The 14,964-nt window shown below is 47.6% G+C and overlaps 1 protein-coding gene across 1 annotated transcript in view; it reads left to right on the top strand.

Annotated features, from left to right (window-relative positions):
* Window positions 1-14,964, top strand: part of LOC126542348 (E3 SUMO-protein ligase RanBP2-like) — a 171,153-nt gene that overhangs the window by 76,294 nt on the left and 79,895 nt on the right. The window contains exons 19-21 of the mRNA XM_050189386.3: window positions 767-939; window positions 4,254-4,487; window positions 8,233-8,667. Of these exons, the coding sequence (XP_050045343.1) occupies window positions 767-939; window positions 4,254-4,487; window positions 8,233-8,667 (842 nt within the window). The remainder of the gene's footprint in view (window positions 1-766; window positions 940-4,253; window positions 4,488-8,232; window positions 8,668-14,964) is intronic.

Below are 14,964 nucleotides of genomic sequence, written 5' to 3'. Positions count from 1 at the left end.
CGAAAGTGTGGGCGGTACGGAGTCGAGTGAAAACGATACCTTTCTACCGCCTATGTCATTGTCAAGGGTAATTTCAATTAGTCTTTTTTTCCCAAAATAAAATAGAACTGGACAGGTAGCATTTTATTTTGTCTTATAATACAATCACGAGCCAGTAAAACCAGCACAGCACTACGCGATCAGAAAAGTATTGAAATGCGAAAGCGTGGGCGGCGCAGAGTCAGGCAAAAATGAAACCTTTCGACTGCCCGCATAGTTGTCAACAAAAATTTCAATGAGTTCTTTTTTTTTTTTTTCTAAACATGAAATGGAACTGGAGAAGTAGTATTTTATTTCACCTTATAATACAATATGAAGAAGTTTTATGCAACGAGTAGTTGAGTACTAGTCACTGAATTTAATTTGGGAGTGCTTTTGTCATCGGTCAAGTGTTTGAATGTCCCGGGCTAGTCTCTAATCATGTCCTGCATTTACCTCAATTTCTTGATTATTAAGGCTCTGTTCGCGATAATATTGACGCCTTAGAGATTCTCGAGCATTAATCTATCACTTTAGCTTGCCTTAGTCTGTGTCGTTTAGTTTTTTCTTTTAGCGTCCCTTTAAAAGCATGCAGTACACTTCCAATGGTACTTCTACATGCATGTTTTGACACATGCTTTAAAAAAAAGAATTTACCCTTAAAGGGATAATACTGAAATGATGCCTGTAAACTGAACAAAATCCAGTTCACTTCAGCTTTTGTTCTCTCCCTATTTCTTCCCCTCAGATGGCTCCTACACTGAAGAGGCAGCAGAAACGTCTTGGGCACCAGATGCCTCCTCCACACCCCGTTCTTCCCATGTTAGTTTTACTCGTCGGCCTCATCAAAACAGCACCCCCAAGGTTGACCCAAGCTTCTACCCATCACGTACAGATGCAAACCAGTCCTCTTTGTCAGAGGTATGTAGCTGGCGGTTTGTTTCGGGCATCATGGGTATATAATATTGGTCACCCTTTGTGGTTTTGTTGCTTCATGAAACATCAGATGACGTTAAAAACTGACGCTTTGCAACTTTGCTTCGTGGAGTTCTGGATTACTTAAAGAAAAACCATGCAGAATTTATGTGCACAACTAATGCTGGTGCATGCAATTTTGTGTTCACTTTCATCCTGTGCAATGTGCAACCTCATGCAATGTTTGTTTATTCCCCACAAAGGCCATAACATTTAATATTATGCAGTTTTAATGTTTATGCACTTCACTGTTCACAAACCATGCCAAAATGAAAACACCAATCAAGTGGATACATAGTGTGAGACATCTAAACAGTGTTCTCACAAGGACGAAGGCAATGTACAACACTTGTTCAGGGAAGAATAATTATGGCAGGTGTATGAACAGAGCAGTGCTATCTAGCTATATTATCTAGCTATATTATTCTGTACTTCTGTCATAGTGGCACATATTAAGTCAAAGGCATAACATTTAATATTATGCAGTTTTAATGTTTATGCACTTCACTGTTCACAAACCATGCCAAAATGAAAACACCAATCAACTGGATACATAGTGTGAGACGTCTAAACAGTGTTCTCACAAGGACGAAGGCAATGTACAACACTTGTTCAGGGAAAAATAATTATAGCAGGTGTATGAACAGAGCAGTGCTATCTAGCTATATTATCTAGCTATATTATTCTGTACTTCTGTCATAGTGGCACATATTAAGTCAATGAAAATCAATTAAATAAAATAATCTATTGAATATGATGCATTATTTTATCAAAGGGCCCCTCACTAGGCCATATGGCAAATTTCAGTTGCTGGAAGTTATGCCACTCTAGGGAGTGTTCTGCAGCAAGAATTTTTCGAATTGGTTCCTTAATAGCCGAGATATAAATATTTCAGTGCCGTGAACCCATGATTTCATGATGGGAGGGCCACTGCCAAGAGACACTCTCTCCACTTGCCCTGTGTACCCTCCGCAGACAAAATTCCTTCTCTGCTTTCTCTCATACCGGAGCTTGAGGAGTGTGTAATGCATAAGTCACAGGCCTCGCCTTCATTTTTTTTCTCTCGCTTTATTGCTACGCGGCGTACTTCTGCTGACGGCATCACGCGCGAGCTGTTGTGTTTGTCTTGTTTTGCATAGCACACGATTTTGTGCACCTTGCACGAGAATACCTGAATAGTGGTAGAAGTCAGTGCTACACGAATACTGAGGTAGACACAAGCAGTTAATAAAGCATGATCACGCACTGGAACACAGTAGAAAGTGACATACTTTTGTTGTCTGTGCGCGCTGCTGCACGACAGGGGAACAGACAGACAGACAGAATAGAAAATCCTGCAGACAAATGAGGCAGCAAAAGCATTTTGAACGAGGCACGCCAGCTTAGGGGAGTGCGATGAGGGCAATGCGAAGAATGAGCAGGATATGTGCAGTGAACAAACAAACAAGACACTGAGGGGGGGGGGGGGGGAGAATGTAGTGGCAGCATACTGGTTTTGCAGGTTGTGGGATCCTCACCCTCGCACTGGGACTAAGGAACGACAACACGGTAGGGCAAACAATCGCAAGGGCATTTATTGCACCTTTCATAGATCAATGCCTGCTAGCCGAGTTGCTATCCACAAAACATGCCGATGGGCGCGCGATAAATCGCGCAAGTCTGACTCACCGCAACCAGATAGCGAGCGAATATGTTCGCCCCATGCTGGATACCAACGCCTGGTCGTCCGCGCGTACAGTCATGCGAATGGTGGCGTGTTCGAATGAGGCCCCGCGAGATGGTCTCACAGAAGCATGGATCGGCGCATGCGCGGAACGTCCGCGTTGCTTAACCACCTGCAGCCAAAAATGATGCGCCTTCTCCTTTTCTCGCCCAAGCAACCCCGCCATTAGGTGGCATTAGCAGCGCAACACTCGCGCCATCTCTCGTACTGCGCTTCAACCAGACCGACTGCCGCGGGCATCGGGCCATGCGGCGAAGCCGGAAAAACAGGAGACAGGAGCAGTGCGGGAAAACAACATATTAGGGGATGCGTGAGAGTCGCGCATCCCCACATTCCCCCAACCTTAAATCACTACATATTCCGGCGAAACATGTCACATGGTCTAACATCAATGCGTGCTTCGCGAACACGGTAGTACATGCAACAGTGGCCACGCCGAGAAAATGTCCACACGCTGTCCATAACATGCGAGCCGACATTGTCCTTGGGGTACTCTGCTGGCGTCTGCTGGTCACAGTAGCAGCTCTGCTGACTCGATGGCACGATTTAAACTTTGAAGCCATGTTTTGAGATTTTGGGTGCTAATAATTGATGCTTTCGCCCGCGCGGCTGATAGCATCACCCGCACTAAGACGACACTATCAAGGAAAGTGCCCGCTGTGGAAAGTGAATGCTTCATCTGCCTCTCGCTCCAACGGGTCACCGAAACTTGAGATTACACAACCTTCAATACTAAACTTGTGGGAAGACAGCTTAGATGATGCCACGGCATCTTGGCATGGCCACTTTTTGGACATGCCACAGATGTACCTCTAAAGCAAGGTGTGCAGCTGCGTATGTGCTCAGCTGTGCTTACAGCCATGTGCAGCCAAGACTGAGACGTGCGCCAACGTTTGCAAGTAGCTGCTTGTAATTCAATTATTTGACCATCTGTATCCATGGAAGTTTCCATTTATTGTCTCGGCATTTCTCATCTGCATAAGCGAAATCGCGTACAAGAGCGAAATTGAATACACACTTCGTTATATTGAGGTTGTAATTACATGGTGTTCTATGAAGAAGAGGTTATGAAAAGTTAAATACTTCCTTATATCGAGAATTTAATTATATTGAAGTGAGTTATATCGAGGTTTAACTGTAACACGGTTGGTTGGTTTTGTTCTTTTATGTTTGTGCTATAGTCCTTCTGTCAGTGTAATACTAAATGCAGTACAGTTATGAATGCCCACAAACTAGTGCCGTTCATTCCTTTACTAAATGTCTGAATTGTAGATGTAGATGTAGGCATAGTGAAGTTCTAACACGTAAAGCAGTCCTTTTTTTAAATATCCAGAACTTGCCCACACAGTCAGTGCTATTATAATCACTGGTTGTTTCCACAAAAGTTGTACGAGTGACCATTTTCAATTAAACAAGTGAGTTTGTAGAATTGATGCTCGAAAATATGTATTTGGGGGTAGACCATGTTAGTGAAGCATGTTTTCTGTCTTGTGTAATTCTATTGCCCATAGTTTGAGTTTACTTTTACCTTCTGCAGGTGGAGTCCCCAACAAGACAGCCGAGGGCGCAGGCTTCTGTGCCTGCTGCTGCTGCCGCTAACGAGTTTGTTGAGTTGCAGCTCCGATCCCTGTCGCTGCACCAGGAGCTGGTGATGAGTCACCTGCGTCAGGTGCAGGAGGCCAACCAGAATGTGCTGAGGGAGCTGCGCGAAAGCCACCAGTCTGTCCTGGCCGAAGTCAGGCAGCAGCAGGCTGCCCTAGAGCAGCTCTCGGTCAGTGTACCATTGCAAGAGATGTGTGCTTAACGGGACACTAAAAGCAAATATTAAGTCAAGCTTAACTGATAGACGAGGGTGGCGATATGGGCTTGTTGGTCGGTCATCATTGAAAGGTATCTGTATAGCACAACAAAACAAAGGCACAACAACAAACGAAGACAAAGCGTTAAGGGGGGACATGGGGATCAAAGCTAACTTTTTTATTTACCAGCCGATTTTGATGAAATTTTGATCATATGTTAATAATACCACATAAACAAAACTGTGAAAATATGGCTGCAATATATGAAGTACTTTTTGTTTACAAAATTTTTCTGCTTTCATTTTTGCAAGATGCCTGCAAACCTGTATATTGATGTTAGGAGTTCAAGCAAACATTGATAGCACTCCTATATGTATCCTCCACACTACTCCACACCACTCCATTCCTGTAATTTTTTTACCCTAACAGAATTTTTTTATATCCTCATTGCTTGGTAGCTACTTCAGTTGCATGAAAATCTCGACTGTGAAATCAAAAGATAACAAATTATTGAAGCAACTAGTATGAAAACAAAACATGTCACTGTGTGCAGTGGTGCACAATGAGTGTAACAAAACAAACGGTGTAAAAATATAACGGTGGCTGAGATATTGGCTTTGCAATTGACCTTGGTGGTAGAAAAAACGTTTTGAGGAAACGGCGTTCAAAGTTTTGGGCCATGTTTATTCGAGTAGAAACCACTGGCCATGTAGGTGCAGATGTCAGGTTGATCTCTTGGCTTCTTGGATCTTTTATGCTTGCTTTCATGTGCTTTTTGTGCCCTCTTCTTACTCAAGGCATCTTTCTCAGCCGCTCGACTCGCTTGAGTCCGTCGCCACCGAGCATGCTCCTCCCGCCGTAAACCCTATCTTCCTTTCGGTTGCCGGCACAGAACCAAGTGACGCGCGGACAGTGGCGGCGGTCATATTCAACACCTCCGACAAGATGAATTGTGACTCAAGATGCGACTGTATGGTGTGACCGTTGCTGATGCACGGTTCGTCTTCACGGCCGGCAGACGCACGCGCTTGGACCACACTTTCGTCGTTCATCTCTGTGACGGCGGTGGCACAATCGGGGTACGTCGCGGAGTATTTACGGGACGTTGCAGGCCCGGAAGCATCGGAAAAGGCCGTTATTAGTTCCGTATCAACGCCACTGGAGCTCAAGGCTGCAACAGCCTGCGAACTGCCCGGCAATGCGTCGACAGTCCCTCTTGCAAGCTAGCGCGCGGACACATCACTGCTAGGACTACTTATCCTTCGGATGTTCAGCGGCTTGCGCTTGCGGCTGCCGAAGCGGTGCTTGGTCGCGTATTTCGTCGTCCACATCCGCCCAGTCATGGTCGAAACCACAAAAAGAAATAGAAAACTTAAATTCGAATAAAGCGATGAAGCGGCGGCGTACCTTGAATATCCAACACGTAAAGAAAGGGGCAGCAGCCAACGCGCGAAGAAACGGGAGAAGCAGACGCCGCAGCAGCTCGCTTCCAGGCCCGGCCAGTGGGGCGGCTCATAGAACGCACGTGACGGAGCAAGCCAATCGGCAGCCGTAACAAGCAGCTCCGCGACCTTCAGACTTTTTATGTTTTTATGCTTGCTCTTCTCTCTATATGGAAATGAAAGAGGGGCGTCAAAAGGCGAAGAGGCGCGCTTTTCAACGGTACCAGCATGGCCGCGCCGCGTATTGCCGTTCCGGAGCTAGGAGCGCTCGAAAACAGCGACCTTTCCACCGATTTTCACGAAATTTTCGCTGTATTGCCTGATGTATATATTTATTTATCGTACTTAGCAGTCGTTTTCAGCTGAAATACTTGGAAAACTTACAGAAAAGGGGTCAAAGATTCGAAATCTGCAACTTTCTAAAAAGTGATTTTTGGGTCGTTTTTCCATAGCTGATCCCCGCGTCCCCCCTTAAGTATCAAAATGAAAAATTTTACTTCCGGGATTGGTCATATTGAATACCCTCAAACAACCACATGTGCGCCATGATATCTACCATGAGGATGCACTTACGTACATGACGGTATGAAAACAATCTAAAACCAAGACCACAGGAAAACAAGAAAATCTAAATGGCATATGGAAGATGCAGTTCAGCCTTTATGCCATGCACAAATAATCCAACTCTCTCGTGGACGATGACAGCGACGGTCTGCTGATGCATTGGTCAGCGGCTAAGAGGATCTGTTCCGTTTTTTTATTAGTCTTACACATTTGCGCTTATCCCTATCTATACAGTCAACGACCGATTTTTCGGACCCTCTAGGGAACGTAAAAACTTCCGAAAATTCAGGCAGTCCGAAAAAAATGAATGCATGCAAAAAACGCACCTTTTTTCTATTTTTCTCGGATCTAGAAGTAAAGGGCGAAGTACCAGGCTTCTGAAACCCTGCCAAAGCATCAGTGAAGTGGCTATAAAAATAGGCGTTCAAAAACTCTGTATGCAGCCGACTGGTGGTTTATTATGTACATGTGCATCGTTGGGCAGCCGGTGTTATTGCTGCAGTGGCTTGAAGAACTTGTCGATTGTTGTTTGGACGGCGTTCCGGTTGCATGCGATCGTATTCGCCTCGATCTCAGCAAGGGTCATGTCAGCACTGTACACTGATGAAAGAGTCAACAGAGCTCGCGTCAACTCGGCGCTTGTAAGTGGCGCAGCCATTGGCTCCTCATTTTCAACGTCAGTCTTCTAAATCCCCCACAACATGACGGACTTAATACTTGCTTAATACTGGCGGCTATCTTCTCCATCGTTAACCGACTGTACTGCTTTCCGTGCTTCGATGCCATCGGTTAGGATGACGAAGACGTAGTGAAGGCCATCGAAAGCAAGCGAAATTCTCAAGTTGCGAACAGTGGAGTTCGCTGACGAGCGTCGAAGCGCCTAGGCCTAGCATCGCAGAGCACACTTGACACAACAGCACAACCACACACCACGCTAGCCAAAACGTGGCCTGCGCAAACAAACGAAATGGCGCCGCTCCGGAAACTCTGACGGAGGCGGAAGTGCGGCGATGAACATAGCCAGCATGGCCAGACCAAATCGGTGTGACGGCTAGATTCGGCTAGTTGTGGTTCAAAGTGGGGATCTGCTTCGGCTGCAAGTCGATTTCCTTTGCAAGAGCGCTGCGCGAGGAGCCAAAGGACCTTCCGTCGCATCAAAAAGTTCGGAAAATTGGACGGCGGGGGGTTCGAGCATCCAAAACCTCAGATGTCCTTATACATGGATTCTATGGGGCTCGTGGCGGTGCTGCGAAGACGTCCGAAATATCAGGCATGTCCGAAAATTTGGGCATCCAAAAATTCAGGCATTTCTTGCATTCTTCTTTTCGGAAACATATGAATGAGGTTCTTCTGTACATGTACATTTGGTACTGCTCCAAAAGTGCATATAACTGTGTCAAATCTGCTTTCTTCCTGCACCAAGGTCTGAGCTAAAAGGTCAAGTGGCTTTTCCGCCACTGTCACCCTTGATGATCTAAGTTACAGAAGTCATTTTTGCTTCTCTCTATTGTCTTGTTCAGTGCCTGGAAATGGGAAAAATGTGAATTTCCACCCTAGCATATCTTTTGTAGAAATTTGTGTTCTACAACTTTAATTGGTCCCAGTGGACTGAAAAACTTCCACTGTAAAATATTTTGTTTGTGTGATTGTACATTGTCACATTATTTTTATGTACATGCATCAATAGGGCATTGGTTTCTTCTTCATGCAGAAAAAGGTTGATGACATTGCCACAAAGGCAGCAACTGCTGCAACTGTATCACGCGCACAGCGGCAGCGGGAGGAGCCGGAGTATGTGGATGAGTACTCAACTGCCTATGAAGGCGACTACGACCCGTACACAGATTACTCGCACTTGGAGGCTGCAGCAGCCAGTGCAGGAGCTCCTCCGATGGTAGCGGCAGGGCCACCCCACTCTGTGCCTCCACCACAGCCACCACCATTGGGGTACCCACCGCCATTCCGTGGTGCCGCCTATGCGGGCTACCCTCCACCACCACACCTGGGCTATTCGCTGGCCCCGCCTCCACCTCTGGGGCGGCCCTTGCCTCCACCTTTGGCACCTCCCCAGCCATTTTACTCGCCACAAGTGGCTGCGGCGGCTGCCACTGTACCAACCCCTGGTCTCTGCTTGGCTGAGGGACAGGTAAGGGCGACCTGTTTAGTCGCTCACATAAAGCGAATGGTAAAACTAATGCAAGAAGTAATACTTATTACGAATCGTGACTTCAGTTAGCCATTCAAGGACGAGACATAAAAATGCCTAAGGTACAGTAAAAGTAATTAATATATAGTTGGCGAGAGCAGGGATCAGGTATGCACTAAACGATGTCCTAATTAACCCTTTCAGGGTCAATGACGTACCGTACTTACATGATCGTAAGTCGAGCTCTATTTTTTTAAATTTGAAACTCTGAAGTGGCAGGGTCAACTTACAATAAAAACCGAAACCTGACATCGAAAAAAAAAAAGAAAAAAGCGAGACTGATGGGTTATCAGGGGAGCTACAACGTAGTTCCAATTTTATGTTTGCTCTGTGGCCCCACCTGTAGCTTTCCGTTATCCTGCACGTTTGTTCACTTTTTGTAAAGGTCTTTCAACATTTTCGAGAGTTTTACAGCGTACACAGCACTTGTGGGGGTGTCGATAGTTATGGAAATGCCGCTGTTCCATTTGCGGCGGCACCCCCAGAACGGCGGCGTAGGGAGTATCGATAGTTCATGGCAGAGCAAACACTGCTTGCGGCTCGTGTGTTTCTCTTTCCTTGTAGCTCTTTAGCGTCTTTAGTTTCGTGCGTTCGATTTGACTGCCGGCCACGTGCTACTTCCATGCTTCCTCAGGCGTCATGAGTCCTTCGGGTCCACTAAACATTCGTCGCTCGTTCACAGTGGCGTTGACGAAGGCTGCCATCCTTTACGCTGAAGAAACAAATAATTGCGCAGCAGGCCCCAAGTTTAATGTTTCTTAAAGGGTGGTGCAAGAGTGGCGACGGCAATGAAGCAAAATTTTCACCTGTGACGGCAAGCGAAGAGTTTTCCACTGGCCGAAGTCGGGACGCTTTCCAAAGCTGAAGGCCAAGCTTGCGGCATACGTTGCCAAAATGCATGATCGGTCCCTGCCAGTGATGTGCGACATGGTCATGAGACAAGCCTGGCTCATTGCCTTTTAAGGAACTGCTCCACTGTGAGTATGAGTCGCTGGTGGCAGAAGATCGCGAATTTACACCAACCGGACATGTCAAAGAGCCTCCCTGACGGCTCTGTGTGGTTGGGTGCTTTTGGCGTGGACTTGTGTATGTATGCAAATGCGCAATTTCGCTGAACGGCGACGTGCTTCGGGACCGCAGCTGTAATAAAGATGGCAGCACTAGTGAGTAGTAGTAGTCCAGTGACCATGCCAGCTACTAATAAATTTTCTTTATGGAATGCGCCTGTGGGTATGCAATTGTTTTTTTTTTTTTTTTTTCTGTTGCATGCGATGTGGGGGAGTCGACTTACAATCGTGTAAATACGGTAAATATACGGCACCGCGAACAAGTTCAAAATGGTCGCTACCGTATATTTATGCCGCCGTCTGTATGTTTAAAAAGTGCACCAATTTTCTAAGTTTTTCTTTTCTGTCATGTGCTGCCAACATTCTAGGAATACAAGGAGTTTTTTCCACGCGCCTCCCTCTCTGGTTTTTCGTTGCATGGTTTGTTTTAGAGCTAGGTTGCTCCCGCGCGTCTACAGTCACCGACCATTTATTCGGACCTCACGGGGACTGCGAAAATGTCCGAATAAACAGGTGTCCGAAAAAGCACATCAAGAAAAAAAAAAAAAAAACGAAATCCTTTATTTCCACGCAGTTATTCGGGCTCAGCAGTAGGCTTGAAGAAAACGTGAATGTGCTGTTGTACGCTGTTCCGTTTGCACGCAATCAAATAAGCCTGAATCTCGGAGAGGGTCGTAAGGTCACTATAGGCGGCTGAAAGCACAGTCACTGCTTGTACACGCTCTGCATGCGACGGCAGCGTAGCACATGGTGCGCCACCTTCCAACTCAGAGTCATCGTCCAGCGGTGCAGCAGAAACATGACGAAGGATCTCGCCGTCGTCGAGTTCTGCGCATGTCAGTACAGCAGTGTCAGCACCTGTGAAACTCAAATGAGACGGTGTCCGGAATCGTAATGCAACCACTGCGCAGGTCTCGGCAGAACATTTTCCGCGTCAGTAGGGTGCACATCGGAAGGTGACAAATCTTATGCCTCCCGGCACCTGCTTGCTAGCATTCCCCCGCGCAGTCTGCGCAGGCACTGTCGGTGCCATTAGACACTTGACGCGATGTTTCCGTATGCCGCGTTGGATCACTGGAACCTCGACACAGCACACAAAGCAAACACCACCATGCCGACACCAGTCGCACAAACGAAAAATGTGGCCTACTCGCAGCGTCGTGCGCGAAGAAACAAATCAGCTGCTCGATTGTCTTGACATGGCTTACAAAGCTGAAACCGGAACTGCTGTAGGACCACTCTATCGAACCAGGCAGAAACGATGGTGATGAGTGGGGATTTGCAGTAGCGCCACTTCGTGGGGCTGCAAGGAAGCTCCGTTCAAAACAAAAATGGCGTTCAGCAAGTCGAACCATGCACTGGTCAGAGTCGGTGCATGGTGCTCTCGATCGAGTTGGCTCTAGGAGTGTCCGAAAAATCAGACGAGATGTTGCAAGGTGTCCGAACTTTCGGCAGTTGTTATACATTACGGTCTATGGGGAGACCGGGGAGAGTGGCTGTGCCGCGAAGCAGACCGAATAATCGAGCGTGTCCGAATTTTTGGAGTCCGGGAAATTAGTCGGCGACTGTATATACTACCACTCGCACATTAACGCGCGAGCGGGCGGCAGTTTGGGTTTTGTTCCACGCGCGGTTTCGGCTTCTTGCGCTTGCAAAACTGATGGCTGTCTCGTTACTAATTGCTCAAAGGGCGACCGCTTGTTTCTCACTCGTTTAGTGCTCACAGGGGTGCGCATAGAAAGGATGCCGCCGTGCATGCGTTTGTCAGTAGTGGTGGTGACTGCAGTACGGCAAATTTCCAGCAAATTTGAATAATGTGGGATTGCATTTCAGCGTCATTTTGTTGTCACGAGATATGAAGTGTATTGAATCCTATGGGTGTTTGCCAAAGGTATGAAAATATTTTGTCCTGAGAATTTCATTGTCACGGGATTTATGTATTGTGGGTACCAACTGCAGCTCTTTAAAACGACTGGCACATGTGTCACGTCGCATCACAGGAGCTAGAGCATGCATGAATGCACTGTTTCCATTCAGCCACAGTATGACCACTTTCTCTCTAGCGTCACAAGCAGGAGCCTCTTAGTTTGTGGGGATCTCATATCTTAGAGAAGTACCGATACCTGTTGGTTCAAGTTTAGTGAGCCTTGGGGCTGCATCTGCCTTCGCCTTGCATAATCTAGCGCGCTCTGCTGCATACATGCTCTTAGCCTGCAAAAAGGCACCGAGCACTCTGCTGCAAGAAACACAGTATTGCTCCAAGGTGAAGAAAAATGGCCTGTTTTCGGCGACACCCAACAATGCATGACACATAGTCCCTAGGCAGTGTGAGAATGAAAGAGGCGCTCACCAGGTGCGAAAATAGAGAAAATGGTGCCTCTCACATTGCAGTGGGAGGACGGCTCTCCACGGCTATGCTGCTTACTCTCACGCTGACCATTGAGCCTACTCGTAAGAGTTAGAGTAATTTGCCAAGTGCAGCTCGGTGTTGTACGACCATGCATGAACACTAGGCACTGCTCTTTGGCTTCATGTTCGAAAAAGCAGCAGCACAAGGTACGAGCTCGCCATAGGTGCAAAACACCGAGGACGAGCTCAAGTTCAAGCTACAGTTGAACCTCGCAATAATGAAATCGGCGGGAAACGCGAAAAAATTCGCTGTCGCGAGAATTTCGTTGTTGCGAAAAGAGACAGCACAGATAGGTAATGCATCGCAGAACAAAACTTCACTGCCCAAATTCCGTTAGCCTACTTTGCAAGCTTTGCTCGAGGATATAGAACCGCATTGTTGACAGTACAAAGAGTGCCGCATGCTTCGACCAGCAGTGGCAGTACTGCCGTAGCACCGAATTCTCGGTCAAGTGCTTTCGGAGATGCGATCACTTGCCGAGATTTTGTGTAACTCGGCACCGGACACAGAGCAACAGCGCATGCAGCAGCATTTCTCCAGCGCACGCTGTTGGCCGTAGGCGCCGCCGCGGCCGGTGCTGATCGCAAAAGTGATCGTATCTCGCGTAAGTGAAGGCAAACAAACGATCGAGATAACGGCCCTTTCGCGCAAATCTACATCCGGCGTAGAATCCGCACACGACGCCTGTCGGGTGGCACCAAAACCAGCGTTCTTGAAGCAAGGGATGCGTATTCCCGGATGATCGATCAATCATGGCCCCATGCGTGACACTCCATATGCCGCGGCTGCCATCTCAAGCACCATAATTCCACGTAGGTGGGACGTGGATTTCTTTGTTTTTGCTGCATTTTTCACACCGAGGTGCACATTACGCAGAGCACTGCCGCGATCGGGGATTGCTGTTTGAAACGCGCGTCCAGTTTGCGTTCAGTCTTGCCTCACGCGATTGGCCTAGGCCTCGCCGAGTCGTCAACCGCGGGGAACGCAAAATGAACGCACGTTTCGAACAACGATCTCGCCTGGTAGGCGTGCAAACACCGTCATCACATGTCGGTAGCAATGTATGTGCCGCTCATGGTGCCGCTTCAAATGGGCGATCAACAAACAAGATGGCAGCCATGACGTGTTTCCAGCGCACTGATCGCTTCCGTCGCTTGGTTGTTCTTGTGAACAAAAATGGCGCCGCCCACACAAGTGTAATGTGGTGGTATTTTACGCAATTTTAATGCAAAACAATCGCATTTGAGCACATTTTGGAGCCTGCTAGCCTTACGCAATATGCGGAGTTACGTTCCGGCAAATTTCGTTGATGCGGGATTGCAGTACAGCTACATTTCATTGCCGAGAGGTACGAAATGCATTGAATCCTATGGGCGTTCGCTGGGGATACGAGAATGTTTCGATGTCGCGGGAATTTCGTTGTTGCGGTATTTCGTTATCGCGAGTTCCGACTGTAATGCCTAAACAAAGGAGCCAGCCGATGACAGGAAAGACATGTGCATACCGTGTGCAGTCCAGGAGTAGGCTCCCTCATGCTTGCTCTCCTGGTCACATAGCCGCCACGGTTTCAGCATCCAAATTTTCAAATGCCATTATACTAGGGCTACATGAGGCACAATCGCAGTCCAAAGTACGGGGCCCGTGGCTCCGGACACAGGAGCGGCTGTAGGGTCACACCGCAGCGCTGCTATCTCTGTCGGGCGCCTGCTTTGAGGGTGCACTGAGTGATGCCAACCTTTGCCCTCAGTCTCGTTCGGCCAAGTCATGCGCTTGATAAATTTCGAGTGTAGCGTTCGGCAGTTTCGCAGCTGTTGGTCAGTGCAGGGGAGGGCGCTTCCATTTTGCTTCGTTTGCCCTGCTCCCGTGGTTCTTGGCACGGCGGCAGCAGATGGCTTCCGTGCATGGCTGGCAGGTTTGGACGGTTTCTGCAATGTGAGCCTAGTAATGCTTTAGCCTTGAACAAGAATGGAGCATTAGTCAAGACAGGCGTTGGCACCAACAAAGTGGTGGCTGTTTGCGTGCTACTCCTATGCACCAATGCCTTGCCAATGGCGTCTTTTGGTGAGAGCCTGCATGCATGTGCGCCATCCGTGCAAATGCCAGGCACGGAAGTGCGAGATGCACATAAAAATGAAGCGTGAAACTAAATTGGACACTGCCAGGCATATGTTCCATGCACTTAGCCTAACGGCCGAACGCGTGCCTGCCAGAGCCATTGCATGTATGCAAGAGATGCGAGCTGGTGTGGGGAGAAAGGCAAGCGCGCACTGATGAACCCTCTTTCCAACTGACTGTCAGCTGCGAAACAGCTGAAAGTCTCGCTTGAAATTTATCAAGCGCGAGACTTGGCCGCATGAGAGTGAGGCCGAAGATTGGCGTCACTCGGTGCACCCTCAAAGCGGGCGCCTGATGGAGATAGCAGCATGCCGGTGTAGACCCGTAGCCGTGGGCCGTATATTTTTGACCGTGGTTGTACATGGCAGTGCTGTGAAGGCATCCAAATCATTAGGCATGTCTGAAAAGATCACTCATTGGCTGGAGCTGCGAAATCCTTCACATTACATTGATTTGCACAGTGCGAGAAATCTACATTTCTTTTGTTTCTGGTTGTCTGGAGTGTATACTCTTAACTGATTGGGACAAATAAATCGTTTATTTTTGTTTATCGCATGTCTCGAAACTCCACTTAACCTGAAATATTTTCTAGTTCTAGCACCTTCGAAGTAACTGGGTTTCACTCTATTACGTATTCAGCAACAT

Source organism: Dermacentor andersoni, chromosome 2, assembly GCF_023375885.2.
Source record: "Dermacentor andersoni chromosome 2, qqDerAnde1_hic_scaffold, whole genome shotgun sequence".
NCBI lineage: Eukaryota > Metazoa > Arthropoda > Arachnida > Ixodida > Ixodidae > Dermacentor > Dermacentor andersoni.
This window is presented reverse-complemented; position numbering and strand designations above follow the sequence as displayed.